Source organism: Megascapheus bottae, chromosome 15 (assembly GCF_031878675.1).
Source record: "Megascapheus bottae isolate mThoBot1 chromosome 15, mThoBot2.hap1, whole genome shotgun sequence".
Lineage (NCBI taxonomy): Eukaryota > Metazoa > Chordata > Mammalia > Rodentia > Geomyidae > Megascapheus > Megascapheus bottae.
The window spans coordinates 56,760,548-56,776,706 of NC_143523.1; the positions used below are offsets into that span (position 1 = coordinate 56,760,548).

The 16,159-nt window shown below is 46.8% G+C and overlaps 1 protein-coding gene across 3 annotated transcripts in view; it reads left to right on the forward strand.

The window, feature by feature from the left end:
• Positions 1-5,524, forward strand: part of Fam170b (family with sequence similarity 170 member B) — a 6,956-nt gene extending 1,432 nt beyond the window's left edge. The window contains exons 1-3 of one of the 3 annotated variants that reach the window (XM_090346762.1): positions 1,210-1,287; positions 1,574-1,671; positions 4,186-5,524. In XM_090346762.1, the coding sequence (XP_090202888.1) occupies positions 4,191-5,090 (900 nt within the window). In that variant the 5' untranslated portion in view covers positions 1,210-1,287; positions 1,574-1,671; positions 4,186-4,190 and the 3' untranslated portion in view covers positions 5,091-5,524. Of the gene's footprint in view, positions 1-1,209; positions 1,288-1,573; positions 1,672-1,936; positions 2,203-4,185 lie in introns of those variants that run through there. The other 2 variants (XM_090346761.1, XM_090346760.1) reach the window with 2 other exon arrangements.
• Positions 5,525-16,159: the final 10,635 nt, after the last annotated feature.

Consider the following 16,159-nt stretch of genomic DNA (forward strand, 5'->3'; position numbering starts at 1 on the left):
TACAGCTTTTTCTATATATGTGGTACAGAGGAATCAAACCCAGATCTTCATGCATGGTAGGCAAGCACTTTACCACCAGGCTAAACTCCTGGCCCCACTATTAATTATTTTAACTCTTGCATATCTTATAAATGGAAATAGGCAGTGTATATCATGTATTTTTAGGTTGTAATTCCCTTACAATTCCAGAGAGTATCTTGTCATGCATTTCACTGCCATCTGGATTTCTTATGCTCCTTTTCTTTGTTCTTCTGCTTAGTTCTATTAAAATTGAATCACAAGCTGGGCATCGGTGACTCACGCCTGTCATCCTAGCTACTCAAGAGGCTGAGGTCTGAGAACTGCGGTTCAAAGCCAGCCTAGGCAGAAAAGTCCAGAGGTCTCTTATCTCTAGTTAACCACACGCACCACGCACGCACGCACGCAAAAAGCCAAAAGTTGAGCTGTGGTTCAAGAGGTTGAGCACTAGCCTTGAGCCCCAAATCTCAAGGACAGTTCTTCTCAGGTCCTGAGTTCAAGCCCCATACCCAGCATCAAAAGAAAAAAATAACCTGAAAACAAACAAGCAATCAAACAAAATTAGATCATACGACAAATATTTTTGAACAGTAAAGTTGAGAAAGCCCCTAAATGGTTGATATTATTGGAGGAAAAAAATACCCTCTGATTTAAAACATGAACTCGTATTTTCTTTCTATACTCTTTTAATTATAATATAAACTCTGAGACATGTGAAAATATTCTTCTCATTTCACATGAAGTGAGAAGACCACACTTAACTTTCTGGGAACAGTGAATTAAAATGTTCAGCATCATCTATTGGGTGAACTTTTGTATCTCCCAGACATTATTTGTGTTAGAGATTTTGGAAACCTATGATACCTGGATCAGATCTCCCATAAGTGAGTCCATAGACACAGAGGGAGAAAGGAAACAGTGATGATTATTGAGGAAAAAGATAAGCAGGGCTTCTGCTAGCTAAGAGGGTCCCACAGGAGGGCAGGGGTTCCTAAGGTATCTAGGAGAGGGTTATGTGACTCTCACGACCATTGGACAGTCTGCAGACCATAGCAGAACCCAGAGCCAATCAGAAGCTCCACACAGCGTGCATGAGCTCCACATGTGTCCTTTAGACCCTCTCATTGAATGCCTATTCCAGCTCCCCACTCTGGGTCCATTGTTCATATACCAGTCTTCCAGTATATGGGCCAGGATGTGAATATCCATGTTCAAGGCCATGAGGGTATTCTGTCTAATGGCCTACCTACATGGCTGCTCAAAGCCATAGTAAGGGACACAACAGACTCTCTATGGGATGGGGGGAGGGGGCACTGATGGCCTAGTCTCTCTCTCTCTCTCTCTCTCTCTCTCTCTCTCTCTCTCTCTCTCTCTCTCTCTCTCTCTCTCTCTCTCTCTCTCTGATTAGCATTTAAAAGTTCTAGCATATCATGTCTATTTGTAGACTAATTTTTCTCTTCCATTAGCTTTGCTATTGTCCTGGTACCCCCTTGTTTTTATGAAGGGGGGTCTCTGTGAATACTGAGGAGGAATCCTGTTCATTCTGTTCTTGCAGGTATGGGTACGACTTTGAATCGCTCACTGGAGCCCCCTGGTGTTTGCCTCTGCGCAGTGACGAGGCTTTGGGGGAAGAAGTAGGTGCCCTACCAAGAGGTGAGTAATGTTAGCGCTGCTTTTGAATGGGTTATTTTTCTATCCATTTAGAACAATTAGAATTTGGAAGTCAAAGGAGTAGAAGGGGCCAGGTGAGTGGTTGCATGGCTACAATTCTAGCTATTCAAAAGATTGACATCTGAGGATCAAGGTCAAAAGCCAGCCCAGGCAGAGAAATCCTTAAGAATCATCTCCAATCAACAAGTGTTACCATGAATCACAGGGGGAGGGGAAGCCTGTGTCACTGATGACATCATAGAATAAGGCCAGTATCCTAGTGATGTTGAATAGCCCAAAGCCACTCGGGCCAGGCCACCTGGAGGGTTTCAACACAGCCACATCAACTCTCACAAAACAGCTGGAGCACTGGCCACTCTGGGCTCTGGTTTCAAATCATGAAACACCACTTCACCGTTCATAGAAGAGATCTGTCACCCATCGATGGGAGCACGTTCAGTGTGACCAGCCCGGAGTCCACAGATGACAGCATGGGAGTATGCTGGCCCTGTGGGTCAAAGGACAGGGCTGGAGGTGAGCCCAAGATGCTCCCCACGGCGCGATTCTGATGCTGTCACCGAGGGATAAACTAACCACTGAAATGGATGGTGGGATTGGGTGGTACTTCAGCATGTGGGTGGGTGGACAGGTAAAATGTTCACTATGGTCTATCTAATGCACATTTGAAAAAACCGACAACATGGCAGTCCAGTGATAGTAAAATTGCTTCATAAATACTAGATTAGCTAGGCACTGGTAGCTCACGGCTGTAATGCTAGTTACTCAGGAGACTGAGATCTGAGGGTTGCAGTACAAAGCCAGCCCAGGCAGAAAAGTCCGAGAGACTATTATCGGCAATTAATCAGCAAAAAGCTAGAGAAATGGAAGTTGTGATTCAAGTAGCAGCAGGCCAGACTTGAGCAGAGAAAGGTGAGCAAAAGCATGAGGCCCTTCATTCAAGCCCCCAGGACTGACATTAATGAAATAACTTACTTACTAAATTAATTAATAAGAGTTAATATAGAGCATGAGTGAGTAAACTCCTAGATGTGTTCCTGAGTAGCCATCTTACTTTAACACCTTCCATTAATGTCGCCATAACTCAGTTTCCTCATGTATTCAATGAGAAAATGAAATTTCTCAAGGGGTCCAATGAAACATGGTAACATGGCAACTTACGGGGACAGGGACAGGAGTCCAAGGAGAGTTTAAAAAGAGGGGTTCAAGGAGGCAGACATAATTCACAAATGGTGGGAGCTTGATGGGTTGGGTTGGCCAGACCGATTCCAGGCCTTGCTTTATCAACAGACTTCAGTGGGCTGTTATGCCCTCCAATCTTCCCTGTATAATCTGAATAGTTGTGACAGATGCATACACAGTTGTATGCATCTCCACGGTCGAGATACAGACCAGTTTTTACAGGTTGGTGTTAGCTACTCTTCTGCTTCGTAACTACTTACGAACTTAAGAATTTTGTCTAAGTGGAATCATTACTGTGAGTACATTTTATGGTTCCTGGTCTTGAACTCAGGCCCACTCCTCTTACTTGGCTTGATCACTCACAGGCTGGCGCACTAGTAATTCCAGCCCAGTGCTTTTTGCGCTGGTGCTAGAGCTTGAACTCAGGGCCTGGGTACTTTCCCATAGCTTTACTTCTAGCTTTGGGGGGTTTAATTGGAGATGAGACTCACAAACTTTACTGCTTGATCTGGTTTAAAACCACAGTGGTCAGATCTCAACCTCCTGAGTAATTAGGATTATAGACATAAGAACTGGCATCAGTCATAGCCTGGCATTTTGCTGGTTGATATAGATGATGACTCACAGAATTTTTGCCTTGGGCTAGCTCTGAACTGTAATCTTCTAGACCAGATCTCAATCTCCAGAGTAGTTATGATTACAGGCATAAGCCACTGCCACAGATCTATTGCAATCTCTCCCCCCCCCCCCCGCCCAGTTCTTAGGCTTGAACTCAGGGCATTATCTCTGAGCTTCTTTTGTTCAAGGCTAGTGCTTTACCACTTGAGCCTCTCTGTCTCTGTCTCTCTGTCTGTCTCTGTCTCTGTCTCTCTGTCTCCCCCCCCCCCCCCCGGTTCACTGTAAATAAGAGTGTCCTGAACTTTCCTGCCTGGCCTGCCTTCAAACCATGATCCTCAGATCTCACCCTTCTGAACAGCTAGGGTTACAGGTGTCAGCCACCAGCACCTGACTTGTGCGACCTTTGAAAACTGGCTTTTATTTAGCAAAGGCATTACAGATCTGCCTCCATCATCCATTTTATCTGTTTAACCATTGCATTATATAATTGGAGCACTGTCTCTTCACCAGCTGATAGCCTTTGTTTGTGGCCGTCAGTCACTTGTCACTGGACCTGGGTGAGAGAGTATTAATATCATCCTTGTTAGGAAGGACCGAGCAAAGCACCTTCCGGAGAGCACCCCTTTCCCGATTTGACCCCCCCCCCAAAGGTAAGCATGTCAGTCCCTTGGGAGGGCACTGATGGAATGTCCTCCTCAGGGACCATGAAGAGAGAGGAGTCATCTCCACGTCCCGGGCCAGCCCTCCCTCACGAGGACATCTACTTCACCTCCCGGGCCCGGGGAATCTTGGGCTGGAGCAGCTCCTTATCGTCGTCGGAGTCCTCAGCCGAGTATCAGTCCTACTCCCAGTACCAGTCTTGCTGCTCCTGCCTGCATGACCAGCAGGACTCCCCACCACAGAGCGTATGTGCACTCTACACCCACGTGCAGACAGTGCGTGGGGTGGCAGTGGCCTGGGAGACCGAGGAGGGCTTCGAACCCATCAGCAGGACACCACGCATCCACGAGGCCCAGTTCATCAAGAGGCAGCGACGCAAAGGCTCCTCCTTCGAGATGGCCTCCAACACTGACCTGCACTGGGAGCTGGAAGCCTGCAAGAACACCTCGTACCAGGAAGCGGAGGATGATGCCACTGACCTGCTGAGTCCCCTGGAGAGCTGCCTGCAGGAGCTGCGGGCTCCGCCCGACTGGCTGATCACCACCAACTACGGGCTGCGCTGCGTGGCCTGCTGCCGAGTCTTCCCCTCGCTGGAGGCCCTGTTGGAGCACGCTCAGCATGGCATCCACGAGGGCTTCAGCTGTCAGATCTTTTTTGAAGAGATGCTGGAGAGGAAGAAGACCCGGGATCGAGGGCAGGAAGAACTGGACCAAGAGGAGGAGGAGGAGGAGGAGGAGGAAAACAGTCCTTCTGAAGGTAGCCAGTGTTCCAATCCTGTCAAGATACAGTCATCTGAACTACAGCAAGAGCTGCAACAGGCAGAACAACAGCTATTGCCACCGCCACTGCCACCGCCGTCGCCACCGCCACCGCAGCAGCAGCAGCAGCAGCCCCTTCAACGTCAATCATCGTCCAAGTCGAAGCAGAAGCCCCAGCAGGCCTGAGGTGAGCTGCCCACCCTGCCCTCGCCTCTAGCACCTTGGCTTGCTGCTCCTTCGTTAAAGCTACCAGGGCAGGGGAGAGGACCAGGGGAAGCGGGGAAATAAAGCCATGGGAGAGGAAGAGGTCTTCCTTCCCCTGGGGGGGAGGTGGGGCAGAGCATCGTTCACCAGTGTCCAGAGAAGAGGGCTTCAAGTGTTCCTGATTGACAGCGGGCACCGGATCTGACACTCGCACGCGTGGCCGCAGGGACTTCTATTTTTTGGCTGGATGATCAGCAGGTCCACATTATTTACTGGACAGGCAGATTGTGATTCCCAGGAGAGCTAACGGCAAAGGCTGTTTCGGCCCTATTTTTGTTTTCATTGTTAGGAATCTGTCATAGGCCCTAATTCTATGTCTAATGTTACTGGGATTAAACTTGAAATCACTCAAGAAAGTGGAAAACAGTGTTTTTAATTCATCCAACCTTGCTGTCACGGGAAGTGATGAGGTGACAAGCACTAGGCTTCTCATCACGTGTGGGGTCTTGTTTGTTAATGCCAATCCTGGGACTTGAACTCAGGGGCTAGGCGTTGTCCTGGAGCATTGTTTTGTTTTTGTTTTTTGCTCAAGACTCACACTACCACCTGAGCCACACCTCCAGTTGTTTGTTTGTTTGTTTGTTTGTTGCTGGTTACTTAGAGATAAGAGTCGCATGGATTTTTCTGCCCAGGCTGGCTTTGAACCATGATCCTCAGACCTCAGCCTCCTGAGTAGCTAGGATTATAGACCACTGGCACCCAGTGTCCATTCCATTTTGGCTTTTAGTTTCTGTTTGTAACTGAGTACCAGGATCCTAATCCCAAACAATGGCCTCTTGTGACTTTTATTTAAAGGATATAAGAAAATGAGCAAGAAATCAATCCTAATTTTATTTAAATGCTAATGAGGCTGGGGAGAGACAGAGGTTAAGATCCTTCCCCAGACCCCACTCGTGGGCACTTGGTCCCCAGGGACTCTGTGGTTGCCCCTTGAGCTCATCTCAGCCCTGCCCCCCACCCCCGCTCCCCACTCACTATACATCAACATGGTAGCCACATTTGGATTGCTGGCTGTACAAAAGGAGGCTGGGGGTAAGGAGGAGCAGTCGGCCAGTGCCCACATGGGGTTAAAACCTAACAGTGAAAAAGAGGCCTCGCCTCGTGGGAAAGACAACATTTGTTTTCCTGGGAAACATAAACAAGGACACATGAAGTCAGTAATGTGGCTGAGGAAGTGGCTGATCAAAGCCAGCTGGCTGAGTGAGAGCCACACCCAGGGTGGCTTGGCCACTGGGGCCTGGGCAGCCAGAGCAGCCTTTCAAGCTCTGGGGACTGCTGGGGGGGGGGGCATGGCCTACAGCTCAGCTGGCCTGCAGAGCCCAGGATGGCAGAGCTCAAACACCCTAGTGATGAGCTGGCTCCTCCTGCAGCGGGGTGGGGGGAGGAGGGGCTGGAGAGGATATGAGGGAGCCCACCTCACTTCCACTCTTGCCCCCACCCTTCACCCAGCTGTGTCCTCTGAGGTCAGGACAGCAGGCCAGGGAAGCAACAGCATTTGTTACCCAACGCCACCAGCCAGGCATGGAGTGGGGACTGTCATCACTTCATGGTGGTTCTGTCTAGGGGGCGTGGATCCCTTATTTGTCCTTACCAAGAAAGGAATGATCAGGCAGGACAAGTGGGAGAGGAGGCAAAGTTTAGTGGGAAATGAGTAAGTTGCAAGAGAAAGTGAGGAAAGCCTCTTAGCTACTGGTGAGTTGGTACAAACCCAAACTAGGAATTGCAGCTGGACCCTTATGCTACAAGGGTCCTGTCTACCTGCTTCCTGAGCAAGGGAGGGAGGGATAGGAAGGGAAAGGGAGGAAGGAAAGGGAAGGGGAGGTGGAGGGGAAGATGAAGGGAGAAAGACAAGGAGGGAGGGAGAAGTAGGGGGGAAGAGGAGGAGGAGAGAAAAGGGGAAGAGAAGAGAGGAGAAGGGAGAGGAGGGGGAGGAAGAGGAGGAGGGGAAGGGGAAAGAGGGAAAGGGAGGGGGAGGAGATGGGGGGAGGGGGAGGAAGGGAAGTGTAGACTTCTCAGTCCTAGAGAGAGTGGGGGAAGTTTCAGAAATCAGAGCCAAATGTAAGATCATGAGCCCCCTTTGGGGTGCTTCTCAGCTGTTCTGGCATCTGACTGGGTCACTTGCTGACCTCACCCCAAGCAGAGGGTGGCCAAGTTCTGCTCCAGGGCCATCAAGGGTGATTCTTCAGAACTTAGTTTCCGCGGGGCCTTTAGAAAGAGGGAGGGGCCACTGGCAGTGCTTTTTTGTCTGCCTCATCTTTTTGTTTCTCTTTCAATGGCATCCTCAAGAGAGTGCTGAAAAGAGCCTCCCCCTACCCCCTCAGTTCAAGTTTCTCAAGGACACATAGCTGCAGGGCTGTGGCTCAGGCATAGGAGCTCAGAACTGGACTCCATCTGCCCAGCTTTGCCTGTCACATGGAGCCAGATTGTCCCAGGACCCCATCAGACCAACCCAGAGCCACCTCCTTGTTGTTTCCTCTTTGGGAGCCCCACCCAGCCTGAGTTCTCTTACCTCCCACCATCTGTCTCCTGTGCAGGACAGCAAAGTGAGAGGCTGGCCAGACACTACAGCAAATGCCCCACGTAGGATGGTTTGCAGTGTACTTTTTGAAGCCATTCAGGAAAAAAAAACAAAACATTGAATGTTGAGTGCTTGTGCGTGCAAGCACAAGCTCGCGCATACTGGGACTTAGTGCTGTCCTCCAGCTTTATCACTCGAGTCTGGTGCTCTACCACTTGAACCACAGCTCCACTTTGGCTTTTTGGTAATTGATTGGGGATGAGTCTCACAGACTTTCTGCTCAGGCTGGCTTCAAATCAGGATCCTCAGATCTCAGCTTCCTGTGTAGCTAGGATTAGAGGCATGAGCCCCTGTCACTTGGAACTGATTTCTATTTATTTTTCTCTGCAATGATAAGCATTGAACCCATGGCCTTGCACATGCTGGAAAAGTGTTCTATTGATAAGCTACAGCTCCAGACTTTAAAAGCCGAGCAAAAAGCTTTTCCATGATGGTAAGGAGGCAGCAAGCTATGGGTCCCAGGCAGACAAAGTCACAGGAGGTGACAAGACTCCTTAGCACACTGTATCACTGTGCTGTGGTAGACAGTGTGTGAGGCGTATTGAATGTGTGTTCAACTTTATGACATTTTCAACTTGAGATAGGTTGTCTAGAAGATAATCTCATAGAAGCCATGAATCCATATTTCCATTCTATAAAGCCCAGAACAGCTTTGCTGTTTATTTAAAATAGCGCCAGCTAAAGCCAAGTTAGGAAAATAGTCTAGAGGCCCTACAATGGATGAATAGACAAGAAAATATGATGTATGATATGTGTATGTAATTTACACATGCATCAAGAAGATTAATGTTATGTCATTTACAGAGAAATGGATGGACCTTGGAAAAATATACTAAGTGAAGTCAGTCCTAAAGAGAGAAAGGAGGCATTTCATATGTGGAAATTAGGTCTAAACTATAAACATATATGAAATTTATATAGACTCCTAGGCGTATATGCACAAATGAACTGAAGTATGGTATACATGAGGAAGAATTGCAATGGTGAGACTCCTTTGAACAACTGATTTTTACCTTAATACCAGGAAGCTGAAATAACATGTTTGTTCCTGGGATTGAGAGAGGTAGGACTGAGAATGAGGAAAGGGTAACACGGATAAAGATGCTCTGTACTCATAAATGGACATGTTGAAGTAAAACCTTTGTGTACAGCTACTTAAATATATAAATATTTTTAAAGACTATATAAAATAAAAATATAAAAGTGAATGGGTGGTTTCAAAAAATAAAATAAAATGATGCCAGACACATGCAATGCTCATACTGTAAATGAGCATTAATTAAAGATATGAAATACTTCCCTGATTCAATGGGTAAAAGCTGAAGCTTACGCCAGGAGCCAGTGTCTTACACTTGTAATCCTAGTTACTCAGGTGGCTGATATCTGAGGATCTAGATTTGAAGCCAGTTCAGGCAGGAAAGACCATGAGACCAATTAGCTAACAAAAAGCTGAAAGCCCGGCACAGTGGCTCATGCTTGTAATCCTAGCTACAGTCCAGGCACTAAAGTCTGTGAGACTCTTATTTCCAGTTAACCACCAGAAAACCAGAAGTGGCACTGTGGCTCAAGGGGTAGGGCAGTAGCCTTGAGCTGAAGAGTTCAGGGACAGTGCCTAGACCCAGAGTTCAAGTCCCACGACCAACTAAAAAAAAGCTGAAAGTGGAGCTGTGGTTGAAGTGATAGAGTGCTAGCCATGGGCATAAAATCTCAGGGATAGTGCCCAGGCCTTGAGTTCAAACCCCAGAACACACACACACACACATACACACACACACACACACACACACACACACACACACACACACACACAGCTAAAGCTAGAAGTCACAGTACAGGAGTCCCACTCAACGTTGAGCTGCTTTCACTCACAGCTGATGGAAGACAGACCCAGGCCTCCACATGGGGCAGGGAGGTGACTGAGGATGTGAGTCTTGCCTTGCTCTTCCTTCCTTTTTCCCTTCCCTTTTTCCTTCCTTCCTTCTTTCCTTCCCCTTCAGTGGTCTCTATCCTTCTGTGTATATATGTGTTTGTATACATGTCTTTGTATGCACATGTGTGCATGCGTGTGTGTGTGTGTGTGTGTGTGTGTGTGTGTGTGTGTGTGCACTGGTTACTGGGACTTGAACTAAAGGCCTTGCACTCTGGCCTGGCTTTTTGCTTAAGGCTGGCACTTGACCACTTGAGCCATAACCCCACTTCCAGCTTTGTGGTGGTTAATTGAAGATAAAGATCTCACTGACTTTTTTATCTGAGCTACCTTTGAACATGATCCTTAGATGTCAGCCTACCAAATAGCTAGGATTATAGGTGTGAGCCACCCTCTGTCCTTCTGTCCTGCTCTTTATGTTCAATGTGGCATTATGAAGCATTTCCATAGCCATTTGGAAAATCACTGAAAATGAAATTATCTTAGTCTGCCAGGAGTCATATTCAGTCATACTAATCAATATTTATCTGTTCTTAAAGCAACATGGAGGATTTGACTCTGGAAATCTTCCAAAGAAATCCTCTGTGGACTTATTTCCACACTAGAAAACATCACTCCCAACTCAATGCTAGTGGCTCACTCAGAAGGCTGAGACCTGGAAGATCAAAGTATGAGGTCAGCCCTGGCATAAAAGTTTGCAAAATTCCATCTCGAATTAACCAACAATAAAGACATGGCTCAAGTGGTAGAGTGCTAGCCATGAAGAAACAGATACTGGACATAAAAAGAATAAGGAATAAAAAATGGAAAAGATAGGAAGGAAGGAGGAAAAGGAGGGAGGGAGGGAGGAAGGGCTGAGCTGTAAATCCACAACCAGCAGGGAGAGAGGACAGTTTCTAGACTACATGTCTGGCTATTGTGTCCAGAGATTTTTATATCAATGGAGACATGATCCAACCCTCTAACACTCTGTTGGTTGTGGGGCTTAAACTCAGGGCCTGGGTATTGTGTTACTTAAGGCTAGCACGCTACCACTTTCACAGCTCCATCACTTTTTTTTGCCAGCCCTGGAGCTTGAACTCTCAGGTCCTGAGCACTGCACTTGGGCTTTCTCAAGGCTAGAGCTCTACCACTAGAGCCACAGTACCACTTCTGGATTTTTCTATGTATGTGGAACTGAGGTGTCAAACCTGGGTCTAGCAAGCACTCTACCACTAGGCCAAACTCCCAGCCCCAGATCCACTTCTTTTGAGTGGATAATTGGGAGTTGAGTCTCACAGGGCCATTTCTGCCTGGGCTAGCTTCAAACCATGATCCTCAGATCCCAGCCTTCTGAGTAGCTAGGGTTATAGGTATGAGCCACCTGTGCCTGGCAACCTTCTCTTCCCTTCAATACACAAAAGGCATCAAGTTAGCTTTAACCAAAGGTAAGGAGAGAAAGTGGGGGCAACTGGGAGCGCACCCCTCAGGGAAAACCTGAGCTGAAAACTCAGGCAAAGAGGCCAGAGGGGAGCAGGCTTTCTTCCAATGTTGTGGGGACACAAAGCACCCCATGAATACGGGCCTGAAGGCCTTTCCACACCAGCCAGACCACAAGTCAATGGTGGCCTCTTGGAAGTAAAACTTCTCTCTGCTCCCAGAGAAATTCTCCTAGCTGCCCAAAGAATGCACCCAAGAATTTCCAATGTATGTGGTTTGTAGTAACACAAATAAGAAATGTTACACATTTTAAAAGCAAGTTAAACATGGGCAACGATTTCAATTCATAAAAACTGGCAAACTGTGTAAAAGAAAAAAAAAAGGATGTGTGAGCACATGGGAATGGATTTCACATGAATGTCATTGTAGAGACAGAGTTGGCTAAGAGATGGCGTTGAAGACTGGAGCTGTAACAAATGTAGATTTTCTTTTTTTCTTTTTTCCTTCCTTCCTTCCTTCCTTCCTTCCTTCCTTCCTTCCTTCCTTCCTTCCTTCCTTCCCTCCTTCCTTCCCTCCTTCCTTCCTTTCTTGCTCTTTATTTGTTGGTCATAGGGCTTCAACTCTGGGCCTGGGCACTGTCCCTGAACTCTTCAGTTCAAGGCTACCACCCTACCCCTTGATCCACAGGACCACTTCCGTTTTGGGGTTTTTTTTTTGGTGGTTTAGTGGAAATAAGAGTCTCACAGACTTTCGTGCCTGGGCTGTCTTTGAACCGAGATCCTCAGATCTTAGCCTCTTGAGTAGCTAGGATTTCAGGCATGAGCCACTGTGCCAGGCTTCAGAAATACACATTTATTAAGCACCTATTTGTATTAAGCACCTGTCCTAGGCTCTGGGGTTACAGCAATGAATGGGACAGACAAAACCTTTGTCCTCAACAGGCTAGTCTTCCTGTCGCAACCAACAACAGATGTATGGATTATGAAATTTCCCTGGTGGGAGAGAGTATGACATGTAGATAGAGGTCTACCGGAATGTGGTCAGGGGTGGGTGGGCCTTCCTGTCAAATGACATAGGGGCAGACTGCAGAGTGGAGAAATGGAGCCATTGGCCATTTGAGTATCTGGGGAAAGAAATTTCCAGTCAGTAGAAAGAGCGGATACAAAGATCAAAATTACACAGAACATTGGTTAATTCTAGAAGCTGTACATGTCATTTTTTCTTGTTGTTGCTGCCAGTACTGGGGCTTGAATTCAGGACTCAGGACCTGGGCACTGTCCCTGAGTGGCTTGCACTTAAGGCAAGTACTCTGCCACTTGAGTCACAGCATTCTGGTGGTTGAGTGGAAGTAAGAGTCTTGTGGACTTTCCTGCCAGAGCTGGCTTCAAATTTTGACCTTCAGATCTGTCTCCTGAGTAACTAGGATTACAGGCATAAGTCGGCCGTGCCTGGCCCACAAAGCTTCTTTATTAATTGGCAGTACTGGAATTTGAACTCAGGGTCTTAAGCTCTGCTAGACAGGTGCTCTACTGCTTGAGCTACCCTCAATCCTTACTGCTCTGGTTAATTGTCAGACAGGGTCTCACTTTTTTCCCAGCTTTCGTGTGTGTGTGTGTGTGTGTGTGTGTGTGTGTGTGTGTGTGTGTGTGTCTGTGTGTGTGTGTGTGGCTGGGGATTGAACCCAGGGCCTTGCACATGCTGCACACAAGCCCTACCTTTAATATTGCTTAGAAAATTTAATTCACTGTGTTCAGTCCATGCAGAGTGCATCATTTCGATCCTTTGCCTTTTTCTTCTTTTCTTGACATGACTGTTTTTGTAGATTGCTTGTGGCTTAATACAGGTTTCAAACTTTGAAGTCATTCTGAATGGTTTACAGCCTGGAGTACGTCTCCTGTGGGTGTGGCACGTTGTCCTCACAGCTCTGTACCAGGTGCTGGGGCTTCCTGGTGGTTTGGCTATTATCAGGGGCACGAATCTTTCTTTTTCAAACTGGATCCAGTGTCTTTTGATAAAAGATTCTTTGCCTTCTTTGGTTTCCAGGGGAGCTTAGATAAGATAGGGTCTCACCATGTAATCCGGACTAGCTGGCACCAGCTGGTGGAGACAGAGATGGCAGAGGCAGGGGTGCCAGGGGCAGGGATGAGCCACCACGGCCAGCTGTCCTGCTTTACCATTTATTTGTTAACATTTTTAACAATTTATTTTCAAAGTCTATTTGGGTTTGCCTGGCTTTGTTTATAGTGCTAGATTTTGAACTCAGGGTCTTATACATGCTAGCTAAGTCCTCTACCACACCTAGCCCTAACCCTATCTTCCATCTCCCTCCTCCTTCTCCTCCTCCTTCTCCTCCTCCTCCTCTTCTTCTTTTCTTAAAAACTGTATTATCTTTATTCATTAAGAAAGTTCTCATTCAGTTATCATTCAGAGCCTATAGTGTGCTAAGAACTCACCTATTACACCTATAATACAAAACAAAGCAAAATAATGTCATTCTCCATACATGAAGCTTCTAGATTTCTTCTTCTTCTTCCTCTTCTTCTTCTTCTTCTTCTTCTTCTTCTTCCTCCTCCTCCTCTTCCTCTTCTTCTTCTTCTTCCTCTTCTTCCCCTTCTCCTCTTCCTTCCTCTTCTTTTTCTTTTCATTTTCTTATTCACCTCCTTTCTCCTCTCTTCCTCCTTTTTCTTTTTCACCTTCTTCTTCACCACCTTCTTCTTCTCTTTCTTCTTCCCCCTTCCTTTCTTTTTATAATGGTACTGAGGCCTGAACTCAGGATCTCATACTCCTGCTTAGCTTTTTCACTCAAGGCTGACATTCTACCATTGGAGTCAGAACTCAGATTCTTGCCTTTTGCTGCTTAATTAGAGATAAAAGTCTCTCAGAACTACACCCATCAGATCTCCCTGAGTAGCTAGGATGACATGTATGAGACACTAGTACTTGATGTGTGTGTGTGTGTGTGTGTGTGTGTGTGTGTGTGTGTGTGCGCGCGCGCTAGGACTAAATCTTGCACTCAGGACTCTCTGCTCTTGCTCAGCTTTTTTGTTTATAGTTTGTGTTCTATCACTTGAGCCACATCTCCAGTCTCAATATTGCTGGTTAATTGGGCAGCAGAGCACAGTTTCAGAGCACTTTTGTTATAAAGCTGCTTTGTCCTGCAAAGACACAAATGAGCAAAATGTTCAGCTGAAATTCAGGGCCAGTGATACGTAGACTTTAAATAGGTCAGGAAGTGAGGTTTGGGTGCCAATCTCCCACTCTACACCCTTAGCAGGAAAGAGAGGCCACTCATTTGCCATTTGATGGCAACATACTTGTGGGGGAAAATTCATCTCCTTGGAAGGCTGATTAACAAATCTAACATGTCTCAGGTGATGACCAATGACACAGAAGGGAAAGCAGCGGTCAGCAGGCTGTGCTCTGAGCACATCCTAAATGTATGCCATGTAGGTCATCTGTCTGGGACCATCTTCCCAGCTTGATCTTCTGGACTCTTCTGGGCACAGCCTCTCTCATCTAAGCACCCCTTCTTGCAGACTTTACTTCATTTCTTTATTTTTTTTTGTTAGTCATGGGGTTTGGACTCAGAGCCTTTGCACTATCCCCGAGTTTTTGTTCAAAACTAGCACTCTACCTCTTTGAGCCACAGTACCACTTCTGGTTTTCCAGTGGTTAATGGGAGCTAAGAGTCTCACAGACTTCCCTGCCCAGGCTGGCTTCGAACATGGATCCCTCAGACCTCCTGCTTCCTTGAGCAGCTGGGACTACAGGCGTGAGGCACTGGTACCTGGCTCTTCGGCAGATGTTTCTTGGGGAGGACAGAGACTTCCTTTCATCTCATGAGTTTCCAAGAATGTGCTGATTGTCCACATAAGCCCTTGTAACCCCAATACTTGGATATAAACCCCACAGAAATAGGAAGCTTGTTCCCTGCAAATACAGCCTGTCTTGGTTCCTTCCCTAAAGGTTTAAGTAAGGACATGGCTATAGATTGTGAGAAAAGCAATCTTGGCTGTCAAACCAAAGTGTCTCCATCTTGTAACCAGTCACCATTCTGTGCTGATATTTATTTTTCTTTTTTTTGTCGTGGGATTTGAACTCTGGCCTGGGCGTTGTCCCTGAACTGTTCAGCTCAAGGCTACTGCTCTACCCCTTGAGCCACAGCACCACTTCTGGATTTCTAGTGGTTAATTGGAGATAAGAGTGTGACCGACTTTGGTGCCCCCAGACTGGCTTTGAACCGAGATCCTCAGATCTCAACCTCCTGAGTAGCTAGGATTATAGGTGTGAGCCACTGCACCAGGCTGTGTCCTGATAGTTCTAGGAATTATGGGCTGCTTGATTTCAAACTGTAGCTCTCATCTGTGTTGTTTGTAAGCAGTAAGTCAAAAAAAGGAGAAAAATTTAAAGAATAGATCTCGTCACCCTTTTGAGTGGGAAGTTTCCACTAACTTTACCAACCTCCAACTGTAAACATCAACAACCTCATTTCCAGCCCCATTCCAGTGCGCCTATCTGGCTGGCTCTGGAGAGAATGGTAGGGCACCCTTCTATGCAAATGTAAATTTCCCTGCCAAAAATCTATCTCTTCTGTGTGTGTTTTCTGACACCAGAGCACTGTGTGTCTCTGCTTTGACCCTTCCCCAAGCCAGTGGCTCTTGGATGGGCCCTAGCCAAGTCAAAGGCTCCCAGCTTTGGGAGCAGAATCATGGCTTCCTCTTCTGTTCCCTCCTGGCCAAAGCCTGTCCCTAGGCCATTACAGGCATTTCTCCCTCTAACTCCCATCCCATAACCTTTCTATCACTTGCATTTGAACTTCCTCACTCCAGTTCCAGCCACATTGTCTGCTTGCTTAGACTGAGACAAGTATACTATGTGATAAGGACTCATTGGAAAAAAAAAATCAGTTCCGTATTTTCATGTCTACCTGCTTGATGTTGTCATGCATTGTTGATATCAATCTTTGGTGTTTAAAAGGAATCTGCAAAAAAGAAACCAGCTTGGGGCCTGGTGGTAGAGTGCTTGCCTAGCATGCATGAAGACCAGAGTTCGATTCCTCGGTACCAT